The sequence below is a fragment of the Leuresthes tenuis genome, unplaced genomic scaffold (assembly GCF_036924035.1).
Source record: "Leuresthes tenuis unplaced genomic scaffold, fLeuTen1.0.hap1 SCAF_16, whole genome shotgun sequence".
Lineage (NCBI taxonomy): Eukaryota > Metazoa > Chordata > Actinopteri > Atheriniformes > Atherinopsidae > Leuresthes > Leuresthes tenuis.
Genome location: NW_027325370.1, coordinates 2,514,216 through 2,539,146, shown reverse-complemented (window position 1 = coordinate 2,539,146; position 24,931 = coordinate 2,514,216). Strand labels below are relative to the sequence as shown.

General features: G+C 43.0%; 1 protein-coding gene across 1 annotated transcript; it reads right to left on the bottom strand.

Annotated features, from left to right (window-relative positions):
• Positions 1-6,693: 6,693 nt before the first annotated feature.
• On the bottom strand, positions 6,694-20,216 carry LOC140272053 (galactose-specific lectin nattectin-like). The gene is made up of 4 exons (XM_072367369.1): positions 20,133-20,216; positions 19,733-19,867; positions 7,660-7,771; positions 6,694-6,915 (listed from the first exon to the last, which is right to left on the bottom strand). Exons 2-4 carry the CDS (start codon positions 19,856-19,858, stop codon positions 6,851-6,853), a joined length of 303 nt encoding a protein of 100 aa, XP_072223470.1. The 5' UTR covers positions 19,859-19,867; positions 20,133-20,216; the 3' UTR covers positions 6,694-6,850.
• Positions 20,217-24,931: the final 4,715 nt, after the last annotated feature.

Here is a 24,931-nt window from a genome sequence, read left to right as displayed (position 1 = left end):
GCGAAAGGCGGGGTACACCCTGGACAGGTCGCCAGTCCATCACAGACTACAGCAAATCATTTTCTGTTAAATTTTCCCATTTTTCTTCAGTGTCTCTCTTTGTTCTGAATTTATTCACTTTTTTGTTTAACATTTTCTTCTCTTTCCTGTATTTTTCTGCCTTAATTTAGCTCAAGATGGCTTAAACATTCACATTTTTCTGCATTGTTTCTCATATTTCTAATTTTTTTTCCCTTTTAGTTTAGCATTTTTCTTCTCTTCCCTGTACTTTTCTGCCTTCATCTAGCTCCAGGTGACTTAAATATTCACATTTTTCTTCAGTGTTTCTCTTCTTTTGGAATTAATTAACTTTTTGTTTAGCATTGGTATTTTCTTTCCTGTACCTTTCTGCCTTCATACAACTCCAGGTCTTTTCAAAAATATCTTTTAAGTCCTTTGAAGCTTCAGCTAATAACTTTCTGCTAACTTTTCAGCTTTTTGAGCATGTTCAACTAATCCCATTCAACTTAAAAAGCATTCTCACGGCTGTTTCGCAGGAACAGCTTTTTTCTAGTTTTTAATGTTTTCTCTTTTGTCCAAACAGTAGTTGAGAGTGAGCTGAGTGTTGCTCCGTCTCAGAGGAGGAAAGTAGAAACAGTGGAAATGAAAGACCATGAAAGTGTGTTAGTTTTACTTACACTGTCAACAATCAGTAGGCCACTGATGAAACAGAAGAAGAAAACCAAGTGAAAACCTGATGCCATCTGAGGAGAGACATGAAAGAAATAAAAGTAGTCACGATCAGAACATCAACAACTGTGCAGACAGATTAAGTGTAATTTGTCTAACGTTAAAAGTTTGTTCGATAATTGAGAATAATGCCCGTGTTACCTTTTCTGCAGTGGATCCTGACTCAGAGACGCTGAACACAAACAGGTGAACGGCTCTTTTATACGTTTTCAGGTGGTTCTGGAATGTTGAATGAAATGAGGAAGCAGATGTCATGTGGATGATGGAGCGATAAACATTTCTGTCTTTCCAAAGAATGAATTCCAACTCAAACCAATCAAACAAGTTTAAGTTACATATGGCAGAAATAAGCTCCTGTCTGTTACAGCTAAAGAAATTCTTGGACCTAGAGCTCCTTCAAATATTGCACATAAGAATGAAATATTACACATATGTGACATCTAATTAAACTATAAAGGGAAAAATAAAACAATAGAAATGGAGGATAAAAATATCAAACAGCATAGAAGTAAGAAAATATACAGGAGCAGAATTAATACAGAATGCACTGAATGCTGGGCTGGATGTACGTGTGCAGTGTGTGAGGGTACAACATGTACAAAGAGTGCAAAGTATTCACGAAGGTCAGTAGTCTGATGGCTTGTGGGTAGAAACTGTCTCTGAACCTGCTGATGTGGATGCTCTTGCACCACCTTCAGATGTCAGGAGTGTGAAGACTTCTTGGCTGGGATCAGAGAGCATCCACTGGGCCTTCCTCCTTCAGCGCTTTCTGTAGAGGTCCTGGATGGCTGGCAGTTCAGTCCTCGTAACTCGATGTGCAGATCTGACCACCCCATGTAGAGCTATGTGGTCCAGAGAATTACGACTGTGGTACCAGCCAGACCGAATACTCTCTGGTGCATAGGTAGAAGTTGGTGAGTATTCTGGAGTCCATGCCAAACCTCCTCAGATGCTGTGGAAAGGAGTTGTTTCCTCGCTCCTTCCGTGATGTGACCAGCTCAGATTCTCACTGATGTTGAGCCCCAAGAATCTCAAGCAGCAGACTCTGTCCACCTGTCCAACACCCAGTTGCATAAGGAGACATTGATGTAGAGATCCTGGAGGTTGGGACAAGCCTGGGTGGAACTATGGTGCTGAAAGCAGACCAGTATTCCATAAACAGCATCCATACATACAGTATGTGTTCTTCTGGTCCAGGTGGAAGAGGGCAGTGTGAGTGCTACTCCAATATGACCTTCTTCATGCATTTGTGAACGTATTCAGGTATGTAGCCCCTGATGGTAGTAGCTTTTTTGGAAAACTTCCCAGTCCAAAGGACAGAAGCAAATGAGCAATCAGACAGGATGATGTCTTATTGGCTGGTCCAGCACTGGACCGAGTGAGTCATTGGCTGCTGGCGCCTCAGCCTGTCTGAAGGCTGGCATCAACAGGACTGAGGAGCGATCTGAAGGCTGGTGTAGAACAGATTGATATATATCTCATTATGTACTCTGAAGTAAGTAGATACTGTGAACTCCACAACATTCTGAAGTAAGTTACTCATTTTATTGTAATTATGAAGTGAAGCACTTCATTTAACTAACTCACACATAGTATGAAAATATACTACATGGAGTGGATTATGCAAAAATATACTCGCTTTTTTTAAAATTCAGTCGTATTTGGCCCAAACAGCTTAGTGCTGCCTGGTACAGGTTGGAACCTGCTTGGCACAGAATGAAATTACACGTGACACAAATAGCTCAGACAGAAGAAATCTGAAAATCTGTCTGAGAGTCAATCTCATCGGGGACAAATAGTGGGTGTGATATAATTGTTGCAGAGCAGAACATAGTTTTCTATTTTTAAGAAAAGGCGGGGCTTTACAGGAAATTGAGTGAAATGCAGCCTGCGCATGAAGGCTAAAACTCTAACATAAGTCCTTTTCCCCTTTGTGAAAGGCTCTGCTTTATTCCTTTTTCCTTCCTGGTTCTTTTACAAAGTATTATCAAGTACCAGGGACTTGGACTGGAGTGTGTACCCGAAAAGGAGTGCTTAAATTCCGGTCATGTTGCCAGGTCAAGGGTCCTGGAGCCTGGTTCTTTTACAAAATACTGTGAAGTACCAGTGGGCTCTGGGAAGTTTGTGCCCAAGGAGGAGTGCTTAACTTTTTCAAAAAGTGGCCCAAATTGGAGAAAATTCTTTTAAAAAGTTTTATAGTACCAGGGGCACAGAGTTCCTGCGGGTGCGAATGGATGTTTCAATCCTAGGATGGGTGCTTAAGTGTGGGTACACAAGGCCGGCTGGTGGGCATTGTTCCTGAAGGTTTGGAGAGTAAGTGGATACCTGACTGTTGAGAGGGACTCAAGGGCGGGTGCTGGCGGCTTATCGGGGCCGAATTTCGGACACTTTTTCTTGGGAAAAGTGTTCCAAAATTGGAGCCTGGCTCCTGGAGGTCGGTTGAGGCGGTGGATAAGGGCTGCTGCTGGTGGTCTTTTACAAAGTACCAGGGGTCTTGCATGGGAGTTTGTGCCAGAGCAGGAGTGCATAATTGTGGGTAAGGTTGCCAGATCAGGGGGCCTTGAGCATGGTTCTTTTACAAAGTATTATGATGTAACAGGGGGCTAGGACGGGAGTTTGTGCCCGAGAAGAAGTGCCTAAGTGTGGCTGAGTGCTCCAGGCCAGGGACTCTACCCCCAAAGTGAGGCAAGTAAGAATGGGGTACTTTTTAATCAGTTAAAACTGTCCCAAACTGAAGCAAGGAAGAATTTCACACTTTTTATCAGTTAAAAGTGTCCCCAAATGAAGTAGGCCTGGAGCACTTTTAACCGATAAAAGTCCCCTAAAATGAAGCAAGTAAATATAGCATACTTTTTATCAGTTAAAAGTGTTCCAAAACGTAATAAGCGCCCTTAAGCGACAAAAGTGCCCCAACGTGAAGCAAGTAATTACTTTTACTTTTTTAAAAGCACACTTTTTATCAGTTAAAAGGGTTTAAAAATGCAGCATGTAAAGAAAGGGTTCACTTTGGAACAGTTTCGTCATTGAAAAAGTGTGCCGAATTGGACTCATTTTGGCGGATGGTCCAATTTGGCACACTTTTCTGATGGCACAGGTGGCCGAAAGTGAATACTCGCTCAACCTAAATGCCACCTGGTGTTGTTACAAGAGAAAGGGGGCCGAAAGTGCACAGAGGGTTCTTAAACCCTAAATTAAAGGCCCTTAAGGTCGGCCAACTTATTCCAACTGATAGTCGTCTGGTCACACTCTCACCTGAATATGACGAAGCCACAGGACTGCTTCGCGTTGAAGGTAGACTGCGGCATGCAGAGGATCTAGAATCAGATGCTATCTATCAGATCATTCTGGACCCAGTGCACCAGATCACCAAACTGATCCAGGATTTCGATCACAAGCTTCTCCATCCAGGACCTGAACGGGTGCTAGCCGAGGAAGCAATACAGAAGCATCGGCACAGCTGCATGGAGTGCCAATTCGGGCGCCCGCCAAGCCAGATAATCCCAAGGTGGCGGATCTCCCGCCCTCCAGGCTGCGGATCTAAAAGCCACCATTCTACGAACTGTTTTGGCCCATTTATCATGAAAATCGGGCCGAGGGACTGAAAAGCAACGGGGGATCGTGTATAAATGCCTGACTACCAGGTGCGTCCACCTTGACCTGCCAGAGAGACACAGATGCCTTCCTGCTGTCCTTGTACCGATTCATCGCCAGGCATGGCACACCTTTTGAACTCCTGTGTGATAATGGTACCAACTTTGTTGGGGGAGACCGGGAGTTACGCAAGGCCTTTGATGCCATGGCACCTGAGCTGCATGATCAGCTAACGAAACAGAAGATCTCCTTCCAGTTCAACCCTCCCAAGTGCTCCACATTTTGGTGGGGCCTGGGAACGGGAGGTTCGATCCATGAAAACAGCCCTCCGAGTCATCCTCCAAGATCAGTCAGTGCCAGAGCTGGTCCTGTACACCGTTCTCGTCGAAGTTGCGGGAATTTTAAACGCTAAAACACTCGGATATGTCTCAGCCGACGCTGCTGATCCTGACCCAGCTACGCCGCAGGTTCTACTTATGGGACGTTGTGATGCCTCACTGCCACAGGCCCTGTATGACTCCAGAAGTATTCTGGGGACACAACGATGGAGGCATAGTCAGGTGTTAGCAGACAACTTCTGGTCAACTTTCATCTGACGATACCTTCCAAGTCTACAGGAAAGATCCAAGTGGCAGACCGATAAGAGCCAGCTTGCCGTGGACCAGGTCGTTCTGATAGTTGATCCACAACTCCCACAAGCTCTCTGACCAGTGGGCAAAGTGGTCGGAATCGACCCTGGAGCAGAAGGAAATATCAGAACAGCCACTGTCAAGGTTAAGGATAAGATCTACATACAGCCTGTACATACATCCAGCTACCCAAGATCAGCGACTCTGAGGATAGCACAAACTGACAAACTTTCTCTGGGAGTTCAAATGTCCTCAAGACAGACATTTGGGGGCGGCTGTGTGAGAAAGCCAACAGGTGAAACACCATCTATTGGTGAAAGGCAGTGACGTGGCTGAACAGGTTAGGGCATGTTCAGCCACACTAACGAGCAGCACACCAGAAGACTGTGTGAAGCTGCTTGGACTTTCTGTGTGTTTCTCATTCCTTGTGTGCGTTCTTGAGGAAATGTAAGTGCTTTCTAATTCTTAGTCATGGATCTGTTGATGATTTATTCCAGTTTGTGTTACATGGAAGTATTTTGTGTGGTTACTTCAATATGTAAGGCTCCAATGCTGTTAAGCATGCTTTGCTAACATTATGATTTTATACAGTCTCCTCCGCCAGTTATATTGCATTTCTGTTGTTGTGTTATGCTTAAGTAACAGTTAGGTAATTAAGTAAGGGATATTACTGGAAAACGTTTGATCATATGGCAGTTTATTTATGAATGTTTATTCTGATTTAATTGTTAAATAATATTGTGAGTATATTTCTGATACATTTAATTGCTTTCTATATATTTTCAGACCAAACGCTTGCATTTGTTGTACAGTGATGTTAAAGTTCAACAACATTCATTAAAGAAGACACATCAGATCTCTCTGTCCAAGTGCCTTGATTCTCTAATTGGGTTCATAGTCCATAATCCACCGCCTCAACCAGCAATCCTTCTTTCTGAGTCTCCCCCCTCAAACAGTGTTAATACACATTTGATTAGAAAGTATTGATTATCTTTGGTATGACTCAATGATTCAATATCCTTGGTGATTTTTATCAATTTGTCTTTCTCTTTTGTTCTATTATTCTGTGTCAGTTTTCCTTGAGCTACATGTATAAACTTTCCTTTCATTTACAGCTTGCAGCCTGGTGGTTTTATATTATTATCTGAGTTATTAAAACACTGAAGCCAGACTGAGGTAGAAACAGATTGGTCTGATGTCAAAAAGATAAAATGGCTTAACTGGTTAAAATTCTTCTCTTCACATATAAAGCTCTTAATGTTTAAGCTCCATCATATCTTAAAGATGAGTTTAAAAAAATCTGGATTTTATGAGAGCAGAGCAACAGTTTAGAAATGCTTTAAATGACACATACACTTCACTGGTCTTCATAAATTATGCAAACAGATAGAGCTTTGGAGCATTTATAGAGCTCTAAGGCCCATTTGATACCAGTTCAGTATAAACATGCTGGAGTGATTCCATCCACAGCTGCATCATCTGGGACTGTTAGTCCAGATTTGAGAAGCTTGATTCTGTTCAACTTTGGTTGGACCAACACAATAATTTGTTTCCCTCAAGTGTCTTGAAAACGTGCACGCTGTGGGCAGAGAAGAAGCCTCTAATGTAGGCCCACATGTTCACACAGATGCCTTCAGTCAGCTGCACCAAAAACATAAAACCATAGAAAGGACACAAGAAATCACAGAACACAGAGTGATTCAGAACAGCATTTGGAGGATTTTACTGAACATGCAGATAAAGTCTACAGTCGAATGAATAACTGCAGAGTTAATATATGATGAAAAAAAATCATAATCATAAGATTTCTGCTGCTCTGTGTTAATCTGGAAGTGTTTGATTAGAACAGAAAAGAGTGATGAGGCCTGAGATTATCCTTGTTGCTGACATGGCCGGATGTTTCACAGCTTCTTGCCACAGATAAAAGGTCGTCCATGTGTACATGGAATGTCGTTCCAGTACGGTCCTGTTCAGGGATGTTTTGGAAAAAAACAAACATGGAGAAACATGCATTAACTTAGGTTTTACACAAGCTTGTTCCTGTTCCAGTGCATAAGAGTGTGTTGAATATCTCTGTCTGTAAATGTTCAAATGCTTCTTAAACACGACACTGTGACCCTACTGCACAAAGTGGGCTGTGATGTCTCCAAATATCTCAATAAAAACCAACATCTTAAAACAAATACTTATATTTGTGCCAAGAGTCTTGTTAGGGAAATATTTTCCATTATTGAAAAATTGGAAAAATGTGAAAGACGTCTGTCATTTTGAAAGATTTAAACATGGGAACAAGCAGCAGAATCTAAAGTAGTTCATAGCAAGAGTTCTCTCCGTGACATTTGGAGCAAAATGAATACATGTAAAGTTGTCTTTCTGAGGCTAAAACACAAAGCCAAATGCCAGCTGCTGCTGCAGCAGTCTCCTTTGTTTGACTTTGCTCAAGCCAGCACCCATTTTAAGTCAAGGCCAACCATAATGGTGCTCTGGGTTCATCGTAGCCAACAGCAGCTTGAATGAGTTAGTTTCATGTTATTTCCTGTAAATAGTTTGTTCACATATCAGTTGTAATTGAGCTCTTCAGTGAAAATGAAGTGTTGATATTTAAACATTCTGCTGTCACTGCGACTTCATGTGATGTCGACATAAAAAGTGAGAACACTGTCAGTGTCCATATGTTGTCCATAAAGTGTAGTGTAACCTCTGTTTGTACCTCCGGAAATGATCTCAAGACAGTGCTCATTTCCTCCATGGTTGTTCGGCTGCCCTGGATACCAGTGGCTGTAGTTAAAGTGTGATCCATCACTCCACTGCCACCTTCTCTCCTAAAAGAGGAAATACAATGTGTAGTATGGAGACATGTGTTATATAATCAGATTTAACAATGCTGCAACCTGCTGCCTCATAAAAGACCATTTATTAAGTTAGTGTTTGAGTTATGTGTCAACAAAACATTACAAATGAATAATTGTATTATATTAATGCAAAATAATCTCTCACATTAGGTGGACCGATGACTTGCTGATATCACACATTAAGTAGAAACCTTTATTTGATAAATTGCACTGTGTAACTTACTGCGACCGCATCAAAGCCTCCAACCAAGGTACGGTGATGAGAGCTGGTTACTCTCTTAACCAGGTTACTGAGGAAGAGGCTCTCATCAGCAGAGTGGATTGAAGCCAGATTCCCACCAATAGACATGCAAAAATGCTGAAAATCAAAACAGAGTGGGGGGAAGTTTTCTTCAAGTTCTTCAAGTATTGTCACTGAATGTCTGTACAAGGAACCAAATATAGAGATATAAATATATACAATCATAGGCATGAAGGCAGGTCCTCAGCCTTGGATATCTCACAGCTTGTGTCTCTGCCATGATATCAATGATAAATTCAGAGCTCCACTGCAGCAGGAAGGAAATGTTCAGGCAGGAACTGTTGTGTGAAACTTATTGAGCTCAGTTCGTCTAAAACCACATTAGTTTTTGTTTTGGAAAACTCAGGAAATATTTCACAGTTGACTCGTTCCTTCAGCAATAAGCGATATCTTTGTTTTTTCACTGACCTCTGCATCAATCCAAGTCTTTGATGTGTGGTAGTAAATGAAACAGCGAGAGCCGAACTGCGTCCAACCAGGAGGACAGCCAGAGGAACAGCCAGGAGGAACTGTCACAGTTTTTATATTAGACAGAAGATCATCAGTGCAAAATATAGGAATTTGATCCATGATCAAAGCTGCTCTTTTTAATTTGATTTCTGCCATCAAAATCTTTTATTTTTCTGAGAATCTGCTTCTTGAAGCTCAACAGGAAATAAAATTAGAACCACTTACCTGGCGCTTCACCTGCATCCTGGACAGACCCCAGTGAAGACAAAAACACATGGAAACCAATGAAGAGTTTTTACTTTTCAACAGGAACATGTTCCCATCTTGTATTTAGACTAAAAATATGTTAGTTATGAAGCTGCAGTACTCTGTTGGGCTTGAATGTGTGTTATATGAGTTTAACTGCTGTTGTGCTCCCACATTAGATTTGATAACAGCTGCTGCTTTTATTTTCATACCTTCTTACACCTGTGAACAACCTGCTAACAACTAATACTATAGTTCTGCTCTGGAGCATTCCTTATCACTGAGAAAACAAGTAAAAGTTATGTTAGAAAGTTGCTCTGGGTTAAAGAGGAGGAAGAAAGTAGAAACAGTGGAAATAAAAGACCATGAAAGTGTGTTAGTTTTACTTACACTGTCAACAATCAGTAGGCCACTGATGAAACAGAAGAAGAAAACCAAGTGAAAACCTGATGCCATCTGAGGAGAGACATTAAAGAAATAAAAGTAGTCACGTTCAGAACATCAACAACTGTGCAGACAGATTAACTGTAATTTGTCTAACATTAAATGATTGTTCGATAATTGAGAATAATGCCCGTGTTACCTTTGCTGCAGTGGATCCTGACTCAGAGACGCTGAACACAAACAGGAGAACGGCGCTTTTATACGTTTTCAGGTGGTTCTGGAATGTTGAATGAAATGAGGAAGCAGATGTCATGTGAAATAAGCTCTTGGTTGTGACGTCTACCACTTTTTTAAAATTATGATCCATCCATCCATTTTCTATACCGTCAATCCGTCGGTCAGGTAGCAGGTGGGCTGGAGCCTATCCCAGCAGTCATCGGGCGAGAGGCGGGGTACACCCTGGACAAGTCGCCAGTCCATCACAAGGCCACATTAAATTATGATATTAATTCAAATAAAAAAGTGAAAAATAAAACAATAGAAATGGAGGACAAAAATATCAATGTATTGCCAACTCAACAGAACCTAAAACTCTGGGTAAATGGAGACCCGTTATGTTCATTATGTTCAGGTACTGCAACTCTAAGGCAAATTCTGTCAGGTTTTAAGGTTAGTCTGTCACAAGGCCGGTATACGTGGCAACATAACCAAGTATTAAGAAGCTTTGCTGCAGGTATTGAAGATAAACAAAGGCAGGTGAATTTAGGAGGGTCTAAGGTGAAGAGAGTGGCAATTCAGTTTGTTCAAGAGGGGGAGAAAGTTAATAAGATAATAAGGAGGCAAGGCAGCTTAGAGGATGCTTGTGATTGGGAGATGCAGGTAGATTTAGGAGGAAGGCTTGTTGTTCCCCAGGAAAAAGCCTCTATAAATCTAAGGCCTGATAAGGTCTTGTGGTCTAGGAGTGGAATATGAGTCTATTTCATAGAGCTGACTGTTCCTTTGGAGGAATTAGTATGACTAACCCACTCACAGGTGAAAGCATCTCCCTGATGCAGCAGCCGGTGAGCTGCATCTCTTTAAGCCTGGTGACGGGGTTGTGATGAGGACCTGTGGGCCAAGAAGTGGAACCATCAGAAGTGGTCAGAACCATTCCAAGTGCTGCTCACCACCCAAGCTGCAGTGAAGGTTGCTGTGATAAAAACCTGGTGCCGCGTTTGTAGGAAGGTCCTGAGTTAACAGACGACTCCTCTGCTGCGGTGCACCTAAAGAGGAATTTTTTTTAACGATTCTCACAGATTAAAGTTTTCTTCCTGATGAGATATTGTCACAAAATGCTGTTTAGTTCCTTGAGTACAGATCGTCTTACTGGAAACAAGTTGCTGTGTTCACATTCAGTCAATGTTTTAAATACTTTCTGGATCACATATACAGATAAAAGCATGGGTTAGGTTCAACAGAAATAATTAATCATTAGTTTTACATACGCTCATTACTCAGAAATTCATCACAAAAACATAACAGGTTTAAAAATAAAAGATGATTTTTTTATATGGATCATTACTCATATCTGATTGTGTTTAAGCTCTGTTTTTAAGTTAAATACTCAGATCTGAACACAATAAGGTAATTCTGAAACTACAGTAACTTTCTGGTTGTTAGTTTTCATATTTTTCTTACTCTTAATTCTAATTCAGAGCAGAACTTACATAAGGCCTTTAGGCCTGTAAAGGTAACCCAGGTCAAACAGATATAATCATAACTTGACAGGCAGGAAGAAACTGGTTGATTGTTATCTAACTTCCTTTAGATGTGGATAACATTCAGGACAGCTGTCAATCTTCCCAGGACTGGACGTCCCAGAGAGTTCACCCCAAGGTCAAAAAGCTAAGAGCTTCATCTCAGACTCTACAGGCCTCAGTTAGCATGTTAAAGGTTAAAGGTCATGACAGCACAGTTAGAAAAAGACTGAACAAGGATGGCTTGTTTGGAAGGGCTGCAGGAGGAAGCTTCTTCTCTCTAAAAAGAACATGGCAGCACAGCTTAGGTTTGCAAAGCTGCATCTGAACAAACTGAAGATGACATCATCAAATTCATGCTTTAAATTCAATCTATATTGAATCAATAATGAACCAATCAATCCTGAAAAAATCCAAATACACGATTTAGAATAAAGTTCACTTTGTAACTGTTGGGAGACCAGGCCGGTGACGTTTGGACCTCAGTGTTTGTGAGAAAGCCAACAGGTGAAACGCCATCTACTGGTGAAAGGCAGTAATGCGACTGAACAGGTCAGAACATGTTCAGCCACACAAATGAGCAGCAGACCAGCAAGTGAGCAGACTGTGTGAAGCTGCTTGGACTTTCTGTTTGTTTCTCATACCTTTTCTGCACTCATGAGGAAATGTAAGTGCTTTTTAATTCTTAGTCATGGATCTGTTGATGATTTATTCCAGTTTGTGTGACATGAAAGTATTTTGTGTGGTTACTTCAATATGTAAGGCTCCAAGGTTAAGTATGCCCTGCCTCGGCTGACATTATGTTGGAATTTGTACAGTCTCCTCCACCAATTATATTGCATTTCTGTTGTTGTGTTATGCTTAAGTAACAGTTTGGACTTAAGTAAGGGATATTACTGGTAAGCTTTTGATCATATGGCAGTTTATTTATGAATGTTTATTCTGATTTAACTGTTAAATTATATTTTGAGCATATTTCTGATACATTTAATTGCTTTCCATACATTTTCAGACCACACACATGCGTGCATTTGTTGTACAGTGATGTTAAAGTTCAACAACATTCATTAAAGAAGACACATCAGATCTCTCTGTCCAAGTGCCTTGATTCTCTAATCGGATTCATAGTCCATAATCCACTGCCTCAACCAGCAATCCTTCTTTCTGAGTCTCCCCCCTCAAACATTGGTCCTTCGAGCCGGATTGAGTGCAACTATAGAAGAGTATCATGGACGATGCAGCATCAGGCGGCGCAGAGGCCCGAAGACATCCACAGAGACAGCACATCTGACCTGCTTTATCTGGAGGATTACCAGGTCGGAGTCCAGCCATCTGTGCACCCAGATCCACCCACTGCTGTTTCCTGCTCTTGCAGCCACCACAGCAGCAATGCGGGCAGATCATCCCACAGAGGTTCATACAGCCATAGCAGATCCAGTAGGCACACATGTTACTCAGTTGGTACATATCCCACTCAGGGTCTCTCGACACTGCACAAGCTGCTATCTTGGAGGGCTACACCTTCATCTGCGCACTCTGACAAGTCAGATGCTTTCCAAGACTTATCCACGCCAGCGCAGACGAGGCAGGCCGACATGCTTCCATCTACTACCCAGCCCTCGCTGTCAACTCAGTTACCTTCAACACTGCGTTGTACCTGCCTATTCCCCCCCCACAAGTTATGCAACCAGTTATTCCGGTCTCTACAGTGCTTCCTACGGGACCACAGCAAATGCTGCAACCTGTTGCCACCCCAGCGATACATGCTCAACTGGCAAACCCAACAGCTCAGCTCCAAGGTTCATTACCCAAAGCCCACAGGTCTGTGAGACTAAAAAATGATCACCCACTCCTGTGATAAAACCTGTGCCACATCCTTCCGCACATGTCATCACTTCAGCCCTTCTGACCCATTCTACATCGCAGGTGGCATCGTTTTTGGAGTGGCAACTTCCTAGTGGCCCAGCAACGAGTTCACACTTTAATCCATGTCCTGCCAATCCAGTAGAGTCTCAGTTCTCAACACTGTACCAACACACTTACAGCGGCAGTGTTCTGCCAGCAAAGGAGCTCCACCACTCTTCACGAGTCACCACGGTCAACTGACTGCTTCAGTTCTCTCTGCTCCCTACCCTGGTTACACACCTCTCCTGGGAGCCGAGTTACTCTTTTCATCAGCCCTTGGAATCCCTCAACCTTCCCTTCCAGTGTTTGAGAGTGGTCGGGAGAGTGACTTTGCTGGGGAGCAACTTTCACCTCAGTGAGCAATATAAATATCAAGTGTTGATCAGACACATCAAGCTCCCAAGCGCGCTGCAGCTTGCCTAGGAACACAGGCTTCCTAGGCAGGCTCTACAAGATAAGTACGGGCAGCCACGTTATTTTGTCCAGAGTGACCTAGGTGCAATACTCAACGCTCTGAAGATGGGTGACACCAACGCTTTGGACATGTCGAAGGGCCTGGAGCCTGGTTCTTTTACAAAGGATTATCAAGTACCATGGGGCTCTGGGGAGTTTGTGCCCAAGGAGGAGTGCTTAACTTTTTAAAAAGTGGCCCAAATTGAGAAAAGTATTTTTTGGCCAACGTTTTAAAAGTTTCATAGTACCAGAGGCGCAGAGTTCCTGCGGGTGCGAATGGATGTTTCAATCCTAGGATGGGTGCTTAAGTGTGGGTGCACAAGGCCGGCTGGTAGGCATTGTTCCTGAAGGTTTGGAGAGGAAGTGGATACCTGACCGGGGTACTCAAGGGCGGGTGCTGGCGGCTTGTCTGGGCTGAATTTCGGACACTTTTTTCTTGGGAAAAGTGTGTCAAATTGGAGCCTAGGTCCTGGAGGTCGGTTGAGGCGGTGGATGAGGGCTGCTTCTGCCGGTCCCTTACAAAGTACCATAAAGTACCAGGGGCTTGCACAGGAGTGTGTGCCAGAGCAGGAGTGCATAATTGTGGGTGAGGTTGCCAGGTCAGGGGGACCTGGAGCGTGGTTCTTTTACAAAGTATCATGAAGTAACGGGGCCAGGACGGGAGTGTGTGCCCGAGGAGGAGTGCCTAAATGTGGCTCAAAGCCAGGGACTCTAGCCCCCAAAGTGAGGCAAGTAAGAATGGGGAACTTTTTAATCAGTTAAAACTGTCCCAAACTGGAGCAAGTAAGAATTTCACAGTATTTATCAGTGCCTGGAGCACTCTTAACCGATAAAAGTCCCCTAAAATGAAGCAAGTAAATATGGCACATTTTTTTATCAGTTAAGTGTTTCAAAATTAAATAATTTTGGGGCACTTTTAACCAACAAAACTTTCCCAAAATGAAGCCGTTTTTTTAGCCATTTAAAAGGTCCAAAAATGCAGCATGTAAACAAAGGGTTCACATTTAAACACTTTCATCTATGAAAAAGTGTCCCAAATTGGACTCATTTTTGCAGATAGACCAATTATAGACCGGATGGGAACCGGAGCTCCAGCAGATGCCGACCGGAGTGTGTGCCCGAGGAGGAGTGCTTATCTACGGCTGAGGGGGTCTGGATTCTTAAATATGGAGCGCTCTGCACCAAATGTGATGTGCAGTATATATACAACACATAGCAACATTTCACAAGGACTTTCTACTTGGCCATGAGCAAAGGGCAACAATGGATGTTCTGTGGAGCATTTCCCTGACTGAAATAGTGTCCGAAATTGGGGCCTGGCTCCTGGAGGTTTCGAGAGGCATTGGATGGGAACTGGAGCTCCAGCGGGTGCCGATGGGAGTGTTTAGGGCACTTTTATCTGATAAAAGTTTCCCTAATTGAACCAAGTAAGAATGGCACATTTTTCATCAGCTAAAAGTGTTCCAAAATGAAGTAAGCATGGGGCACTCTTAACCAATAAAGTGCCACAACGTGAAGCAAGTAAATACTTTTACTTTTTTAAAAGCACACTTTTTATCAGTTAAGGGTTAAAAATGCAGCATGTAAACGAAGGGCCTGGTTCCACCCATGCCATCAGAAAAGTGTGCCAAATTGGACCATCCGCCAAAATGAGTCCAATTCGGCACACTTTTTCAATGACGAAACTGTTCCAAAGTGAACATGGCCTTGCGTAACTCCTGGTCTCCCCCAACAAAGTTGGTACCATTATCACACAGGACTTCAAAAGGCGTGCCACGCCTGGCGATGAATTATGAACATTTTTCTGATACATTTTATTGCTTTCTATATATTTTCAGACCAAACACGTGCATATGTTGTACAGTAATGTGAAAGTTCAACAACATACATTAAAGAAGACACATCAGATCTCTCTGTCCAAGTGCCTTGATTCTCTAATCGGATTCATAGTCCATAATCCACCGCCTCAACCAGCAATCCTTCTTTCTGAGTCTCCCCCCTCAAACATTGGTCCTTCGAGCCGGATGGAGTGCAACTATAGAAGAGTATCGTGGACGATGCAGCATCAGGCGGTGCAGAGCCCCGAAGACATCCACAGAGACAGCACATCTGACCTGCTTTATCTGGAGGATTACCAGGTTGGAGTCCAGCCATCTGTGCACCCAGATCCACCCACTGCTGTTTCCCACTCTAGCAGCCACCACAGCAGTAATGCAGGCAGATCATCCCACAGAGGTTCATACAGACATAGCAGATCCAGTAGGCACACATGTTACTCAGTTGGTACATATCCAAAAGGGTCTCTCGACTGCACAAGCTGCTATCTTGGAGGGCTACACCTTCATCTGCGCACTCTGACAAGTCAGATGCTTTCCAAGACTTATCCACGCCAGCGCAGACGAGGCAGGCCGACATGCTTCCATCTACTACCCAGCCCTCGCTGTCAACTCAGTTACTTTCAACACCTGCTCCTGCGTTGTACCTGCCTATTCCCCCCCCACAAGTTATGCAACCAGTTATTCCGGTCTCTACAGTGCTTCCTATGGGACCACAGCAAATGCTGCAACCTGCTGCCACCCCAGCGATACATGCTCAACTGGCAAACCCAACAGCTCAGCTCCAGGTTTCAGTACCCAAGGCCCACAGGTCTGTGAGACTAAAACATGGCCCGGCATTAGCACCCACTCCTGCAACACAACCTGTGCCACATCCTTCAGCACATGTCATCACTTCAGCACCTCTGACCCATTCTACACCGCAGGTGGCATCGTTTTTGGAGTTGCAACTTCCTAGTGGCCCAGCAACGGCAACGAGTTCTCACTTTAATCCACCTCCTGCCAATCCAGTAGAGTCTCAGTTCTCAACAGTGTACCAACATGCTTACAGCTACAGCCAACAAGCCAGGAGCCACTCAACACTGCCAGCAAAGGAGTCAGGGAACGTCAGGGAAAGTCAGGGAACGTGACTTTGCTCTGCTCAACCTTGCATTAGACAACGTACTGGGAGCAACATTATCCTCAGTGAGCAATATAAATATCAAGTGTTGATCTCGGGTACTTAATTTCTCGGGGGAAAACTATGCCAAATTGGAGCCTGGCTCCTGGAGGTCGGTCGAGGCAGCTGATGAGGGCGGCTCTGGGGAGGTAAGCCGGCCGAAGTTGGGAAACTTTTCTCGGGGGAAATAGACCAAAGTGGAGTCCTGGAGCCTGTTTTTTTTGCAAAGTACCAGGGGGCTTGGACGGGAGTGTGTGCCTGAGGAGGACTGCTTAAGTGTGGCTGAGTGTTCCAGGCCAGGAAACCTAGCCCCCAAAGTGAGGCAAGTAATAATGGGGCACGTTTAACTCATAAAAGTTACCCAAACTGAAGCAAGTAAAAATGGGGAACTTTTTACTGATGAAAGTTCCCCAAACTGAAGCAAGTAAAAATGGGGAACTTTTAACTCATTAAAGCTCCCCGAAGTGAAGCAAGTAAGAATGGGACACTTTTCATCATTTAAAAGTGTTCCAAAATGAAGTAATCATGGGGCACCCTTAACCAAAAAAAGTGCTCCAAAGTGAAGGAAGTAAATATGGCTCACTTTTTATCAGTTAAAAGGGTTTGAAAATGCAGCATGTAAACAAAGGGTTAACTTTGGTACACTTTCGTAGTTTAAAAAGTGTCCTGAATTGGACTCATTTTTGCGGATGGTCCAATTATAGACCGGATTTGAACTGGTGCTCCAGCGGGTGTCGACGGGAGTGTGTGCCCGAGGAGGACTGCCTAAGTGTGGCTGAGTGTTCCAGGCCAGGAAACCTAGCCCCCAAAGTGAGGCAAGTAAGAATGGGGCACGTTTAACTAATAAAAGTTCCCCAAACTAAAGCAAGTAAAAATGGGGAACTTTTAACTCATTAAAGCTCCCCGAAGTGAAGTAAGTAAGAATGGGACACTTTTAATCAGTTAAAAGTGTTCCAAAATGAAGTAATTATGGGGCACCCTTAACAAATAAAAGTGCCCCAAATGAAGGAAGTAAATATGGCACACTTTTTATCAGTTAGAAGGGTTCGATAATGCAGCATGTAAACAAAGGGTTAACTTTGGAACACTTTCGTTATTTAAAAAGTGTCCTGAATTGGACTGATTTTTGCGGATGGTCCAATTATAGACCGGATTTGAACTGGTGCTCCTGCGGGTGTCAATGGGAGTGTGTGCCCGAGGAAGACTGCTTAAGTGTGGGTGAGTGTTCCAGGTCAGGAAATCTGGCCCCCAAAGTGAGGCAAGTAAGAATGGGGCATGCTTGACTAATAATAGTTCCCCAAACTGAAGCAAGTAAACATGGTTCACTTTTTACTGATAAAAGTTCCCCAAACTGAATTAAGTAAAAATGGGGAACTTTTAACTCATTAAAGTACCCCAAAGTGAAGGAAGTAAATATGGCACACTTTTAATCAGTTAAAAGTGTTCCAAAATGAAGTAATTATGGGGCACCCTTAACCAATAAAGGTTCCCCAAAGTGAAGCAAGTAAGAATGGGACACTTTTCATCAGTTAAAAGTGATCCAAATGAAGTAATTATGGGGCACCCTTAACAAATAAAAGTGCCCCAAAGTGAATGTAGTAAATATGGCACACTTTTTATCAGTTAAAAGTGTTTGAAAATGCAGCATGTAAACAAAGGATTAACTTTGGAACACTTTCATAATTTAAAAAGTGTCCTGAATTGGACTGATTTTTGCGGATGGTCCAATTATAGACCGGATTGGAACTGGTGCTCCTGCGGGTGTCAGTGGGAGTGTGTGCCTAAGGAGGACTGCTTAAGTGTGGCTGAGTGTTCCAGGCCAGGAAATCTAGCCCCCATAGTGAGGCAAGTAAGAATGGGGCACGGTTAACTGATAAAAGTCCCCCAAACTGAAGCAAGTAAAATGGGGAACTTTTAACTCATTAAATAGACTATGCAAAGGTACTAATCATGGCAGCTCAAGAACAATAGAGGCAAACAATGATTCATTTCTCTCAAGCATCATTAAGTGTTCAGTTTCCCTCAAGTGTCTTGTAAACATGCACGTTGTGGGCAGAGAAGAAGCCTCTAATGTAGGCTGTTCACACAGATAACTTCAGTCAGCTGCACCAAAAACATAAAACCATAGAAAGGACACAAGAAATCACAGTACAAAGAGTGATTCAGAACAGCATTTGGAGGATTTTTATTGAACATGCAGATAACGTCTACAGTCAAATTAATAACTGCAGAGTTAATATATGATGAAAAACAATCATAAATCATAATCATAAGAGCTCTGCTGCTCTGTGTTAATCTGGAGGTGTTTGATTAGAACAGAAAAGAGTGATGAGGCCTGAGATTATCCTTGTTGCTGACATGGCCGGATGCATCACAGCTTCTTGCCACAAATGAAAGGAATTCTATGTGTACAAGGTCTGTCGTTCCAGTACTTTCCTGTTCAGGGATATTTTGGAAAAACAAACATGGAGAAACATGCATTAATTTAGGTTTTACACAAGCTTGTTCCTGTTCCAGTGCATAAGAGTGTGTTGAATATCTCTGTCTGTAAATGTTCAAATGCTTCTTAAACACGACACTGTGACCCTACAGCACAAAGTGGGCTGTGATGTCTCCAAATATCTCAATAAAAACCAACATCTTAAAACAAATACTTTGTGCCAAGAGTTTTGTTAGGGAAATATTTTCCATCATTAAAAATTGGAAAAATGTGAAAGACGTCTGTCATTTTGACAGATTTAAACATGGGAACAAGCACCCGAATCTAAAGTAGTTCATAGCAACACTGTCTCTTATAAACCACATGCAGTAGACCTCCGGTCCAGTTTGGGGTGAGACTGTGTTATTAATTAGCTACTAAAACACAAAGCCAAATGCCAGCTGCTGCTGATGCATGATGGTGCTCTGGGTTCATCGTAGCCAACAGCAGCTTGAATGAGTTAGTTTCATGTTATTTCCTGTAAATAGTTTGTTCACATATCAGTTGTAATTGAGCTCTTCAGTGAAAATGAAGTGTTGATATTTAAACATTCTGCTGTCACTGCGACTTCATGTGATGTCGACATAAAAAGTGAGAACACTGTCAGTGTCCATATGTTGTCCATAAAGTGTAGAGTAACCTCTGTTTGTACCTCCGAAATTTATGTCAAGACAGTGCTCATTTCCTCCAGCATTGTCAGGCTGCCCTTCATGCCAGCGCCTGTAGTTAAAGTGTGATCCATCACTCCACTGCCACCTTTTCTCCTGAAAGAGGACATACAATGTGTAGTATGGAGACATGTGTTATATAATCAGATTTAACAATGGTGAAACCTGCTGCCTCATAAAAGACCATTTATTAAGTTAGTGTTTGAGTTATGTGTCAACAAAACATTACAAATGAATAATTGTATTATATTAATGTAAAATACTCAAACACATTAAGTAGAAACCTGATTTGATAAATTGCACCGTGTAACTTACTGCGACCGCATCGAAGCCTCCAATCCAAGTAAGGTGATGAGCGCCGGTCACTCTCTTAACCAGGTTACTGAGGAAGAGGCTCTCATCAGCAGAGTGGATTGAAGCCAGATTCCCACCAATAGACATGCAAAAATGCTGACAATCAAAACAGAGGGTGGCAGGTCATCAGCCTTGGATATCTCACAGCTTGTATCTCTGCCATGATATCAATGATAAATTCAGAGCTCCACTGCAGCAGGAAGGAAATGTTCAGGCAGGAACTGTTGTGGGACACTTATTGAGCTCAGTTCATCTAAAACCATATTAGTTTTTGTTTTGGAAAACTCAGTAAATATTTCACAATATTTCACAGTTGACTCGTTCCTTCAGCAATAATCAATGTCTTTGTTTTTTCACTGACCTCTGCATCAATCCAAGTCCTTGATGTGCGGTAGTAAATGAAACAGCGAGAGCCGAACTGCGTCCAACCAGGAGGACAGCCAGAGGAACAGCCAGGAGGAACTGTCACAGTGTTTATATTAGACAGAAGATAAAAGTGCAAAATATAGGAATTTGATCCATGATCAAAGCTGCACTTTTATCTTTGATTCCTGCCATCAAAATCTTTTATTTTTCTGAGAATCTGCTTCTTGAAGCTCAACAGGAAATAAAATTAGAACCACTTACCTGGCACTTCATCTGCATCCTGGACAGACCCCAGTGAAGACAAAAACACATGGAAACCAATGAAGAGTTTTTACTTTTCAACAGGAACATGTTCCCATCTTGTATTTAGACTAAAAATATGTTAGTTATGAAGCTACAGTACTCTGTTGGGCTTGAATGTGTGTTATATGAGTTTAACTGCTGTTGTGCTCCCACGTTAGATTTGATAACAGCTGCTGCTTTTATTTTCATACCTTCTTACACCTGTGAACAACCTGCTAACAACTAATACTATAGTTCTGCTCTGGAGCATTCCTTATCACTGATAAAACAAGTAAAAGTTATGCTAGAAAGTTGCTCTGGGTTAAAGCAAACTTCAGAGATCATCATTTAATTTTAATCTTTTCTCTTTTGTCCCAACGGTAGTTGAGAGTGAGCTGAGTGTTGCTCTGTCTCAGAGGAGGAAAGTAGAAACAGTGGAAATGAAAGACCATGAAAGTGAGTTAGTTTTACTTACACTGTCAACAATCAGTAGGCCACTGATGAAACAGAAGAAGAAAACCAAGTGAAAACCTGATGCCATCTGAGGAGAGACATTAAAGAAATAAAAGTAGACGATCAGAACATCAACAACTGTGCAGACAGATTAACTGTAATTTGTCTAACATTAAAGGTTTGTTTGATAATTGAGAATAATGCCCGTGTTACCTTTGCTGCAGTGGATCCTGACTCAGAGACGCTGAACACAAACAGGTGAACGGCTCTTTTATACGTTTTCAGGTGGTTCTGGAATGTTGAATGAAACGAGGAAGCAGATGTCTTGTGGATGATGAAGGGATGAACATTTCTGTCTTTCCAAAGAATTAATTCCAACTCAAAGCAATAAAACAAGTTTATGTTACATATGGCAGAAATGAGCTCCTGTCTGTTACAGCTAAAGAAATTCTTGGACCCAGAGCTCCTTCAAATATTGCACATAAGAATGAAATATTACACATATGTGACATCTAATTAAACTATAAAGGGAAAAATAAAACAATAGAAATGGAGGATAAAAATATCAAACAGCATAGAAGTAAGAAAATATACAACATGTACAATGAGTGCAAAGTATTCACGAAGGTCAGTAGTCTGATGGCTTGTGGGTAGAAACTATATCTGAACCTGCTGATGTGGATGCTCCTGCACCACCTGCAGATGTCAGGAGTATGAAGACTTCTTGGCTGGGATCAGAGATTATCCACTGGGCCTTCCTCCTTCAGCGCTTTCTGTAGAGGTCCTGGATGGCTGGCAGTTCAGTCCTCGTAATGCGATGTGCAGATCTGACCACCCCATGTAGAGCTATGTGGTCCAGAGAATTACGACTGTGGTACCAGCCAGACCGAATACTCTCTGGTGCATAGGTAGAAGTTGGTGAGTATTCTGGAGTCCATGCCAAACCTCCTCAGCTGCTGTGGAAAGGAGTCGTTTCCTCGCTCCTTCCGTGATGTGACCAGCTCAGATTCTCACTGATGTTGAGCCCCAAGAATCTCAAGCAGCAGACTCTCTCCACCTGTCCAACACCCAGTTGCATAAGGAGACATTGATGTAGAGATCCTGGAGGTTGGGACAAGCCTGGGTGGAACTATGGTGCTGAAAGCAGACCAGTAGTCCATAAACAGCATCCATACATACAGTGTACATGTGTTCTTCTGGTCCAGGTGGAAGAGGGCAGTGTGAGTGCTACTCCAATATGACATTCTTCATGCATTTGTGAACGTATTCAGGTATGTAGCCCCTGATGGTAGTAGCTTTTTAGAAATGTTTATGTTTATGTTTATGTATTTAGCAGACGCTTTTATCCAAAGCTTGCAAATGAAGATTTAACAAGCTATATAAAGCTAACAATACACTACATAGAAGGAACCCACTAGTCTGACTATGTCAGAGGGGACAGAGTAGAGATAGGGTGCAGGCATAGAAAGAAGTGCAGAAAGATAAAGTGCAGAGATAGAGGGGGGAGGGAAGTACAAGGTAAGTGCTGGGATAGTAGATGCTCTCTGAAGAGCTGGGTTTTCAGGAGCTTCTTGACGATAGACAGGGACGCCCCTGTTCTGGTAGCGCTCGGTAGGTCATTCCACCATCGTGGGACGACACATGAACAGAGTTTGGATTGTCTTAGGCGTGGTGTAGGAGCTGCTAGACGACAATCCTGGGACCAACGGAGGGACCCAGTTGTGACAGAAGCCTTTGTGAGAGCTTTCAAGTAGATGGGAGCCGTTCCATTAAGCTCTTTGTAGCTAACATCAGGAACTCTGATGCAGGCGGCTAAGGGCAGCCAGAGGAGCTCAATGAACAGAGGGGGGACGTGTTCTTTTAGGCTGATCCAAGACCAGACGCACCGCCGCGTTCTGGACCATCTACGGAAGGACCAAGTTGTGACAGAAGCCTTTGCAAGAGCAAAACTTCCCAGTCCAAAGGGCAGAAGCAAATGAGCAGTCAGACAGGATGATGTGTTATTGGCTGGTCCAGCACTGGACCAAGTGAGTCATTGGCTTCTTGCGCCTCAGCCTGTTTGAAGGCTGGCATCAACAGGACTGAGGAGCGATCTGAAGGCTGGTGTAGAACAGATTGATATATATCTCATTATGTACTCTGAAGTAAGTAGACACTGTGAACTCAACAACATTCTGAAGTAAGTTACTCATTTTATTGTTATTATGAAGTGAAGCACTTCATTTAACTAACTCACACATAGTATGAAAATATACTACATGGAGTGGATTATGCAAAAATATACTTGCTTTCTTTAAAATTCAGTCGTATTTGGCCCAAACAGCTTAGTGCTGCCTGGTACAGGTTGGAACCTGCTTGGCACAGAATGAAAGCACACGTGACACAAATAGCTCAGACAGAAGAAATCTGAGATGCTGGCTGAGAGTCGAACTCATCGGTGACAAATAGTGGGTGTGATATAATTGTTGCAGAGCACATAGTTTTCTATTTTTAAGAAAAGGCGGGGCTTTACAGGAAATTGAGTGAAATGCAGCCTGCACATGAGGGCTAAAACTCTAACATCAGTCCTTTTCCCCCTTGTGAAAGGCTCTGGTTTATTCCTTTTTCCTGAATAAACTCCATCGAACCTTGTTCAGCTCCAGTGGGATTTTTCTGCCTCCAGTGCCCTTTTGACTTTGATTTTAGTAACTTTGAAGGTGTTTTCCTTAAGATTTTGAGAGGCTAAGTCCTGAGTCAAACTCTGGCCAATACCGTGACATTGTTTTCCCAACACTGGCAGGCTTTGTAGGAACATGAACGAAGGACTGGCTTCTTGCCAGTTGATAATCTTATACAGTTCATCCAGCACCTGTGAGAGGGGTCTTTTTGGGTCTTTTTTTATGACTTTGTGGTGTTTTGCCTCTTTTTCTTTACTGTAGTCATGTGGTGTGTTACCATAGTTTGTAACAGATCTCCCTGAGTTTCTCTCCATATAAACACTTTGGTCCCAAGTCCACTCAGAGCCCAATGACGAGCATCTCTCCCTGATCCAGCAGCCGGTGAGCTGCATCTCTTTAAGCCTGGTGACGGGGTTGTGATGAGGACCTATGACCCAAGAAGTAGAACCATCAGAAGTGGTCAGAACCATTCCAAGTGCTGCTCACCACCCAAGCTGCAGTAAAGGCTGCTGTGATAACCACCTGATGCCGTGCCAGCGTTTGTAGGAAGGTCCTGAGTTAACAGACGACTCCTCTTCTGCGGCGCACCTAAAGAGGAATTTTTGGAATGATTCTCACAGATGAAAGTTTTCTTCCTGATGAGGCGTTGACACAAAATGCTGTTTACTTCCTTGAGTACAGATCATGACCAAGAATTTGTCCGTGTCCTGTCCCTGGACAAATGCTGTCCCCAAAAATTTCCCAAATTTTGACACTGAATGGGGGGTTGTGATGAGGGCCTTTGGGCCAAGAAGTGGAACCATCAGAAGTGGTCAGAACCATTCCAAGTGCTGCTCACCACCCAAGCTGCAGGGAAGGTTGCTGTGATAACCACCTGGTGCCATGCCAGCGTTTGTATGAAGGTCCTGAGTTAACAGACGACTCCTCTTCTGCGGCGCACCTAAAGAGGAATTTTTGGAATGATTCTCACAGATGAAAGTTTTCTTCCTGATGAGGCGTTGACACAAAATGCTGTTTACTTCCTGGAGTACAGATCATGACCAAGAATTTGTCCGTGACCTGTCCCTGGACAAATGCTGTCCCCAAAAATTTCCCAAATTTTGACACTGAATGGGGGGTTGTGATGAGGGCCTTTGGGCCAAGAAGTGGAACCATCAGAAGTGGTCAGAACCATTCCAAGTGCTGCTCACCACCCAAGCTGCAGTGAAGGCTGCTGTGATAACCACCTGGTGCCGTGCCAGCGTTTGTAGGAAGGTCCTGAGTTAACAGACGACTCCTCTTCTGCGGCGCACCTAAAGAGGAATTTTTGGAATGATTCTCACAGATTAAAGTTTTCTTCCTGATGAGGCGTTGACACAAAATGCTGTTTACTTCCTTGAGTACAGATCATCTTACTGGAAAC

What these genes read in the sequence shown, in the direction of transcription:
- LOC140272053 (XM_072367369.1), bottom strand. Translation starts at nt 19,858, where the DNA reads ATGTCTATTGGTGGGAATCTGGCTTCAATCCACTCTGCTGATGAGAGC. An exon ending in GAGGCTTCGATGCGGTCGCA is followed by an intron (nt 7,772 to 19,732) that starts GTAAGTTACACG and finishes TTCCTCTTTTAG; the next exon opens with GAGAGAAGGTGGCAGTGGAG. An exon ending in TCTTGAGATCATTTCCGGAG is followed by an intron (nt 6,916 to 7,659) that starts GTACAAACAGAG and finishes ATCCCTGAACAG; the next exon opens with GACCGTACTGGAACGACATT.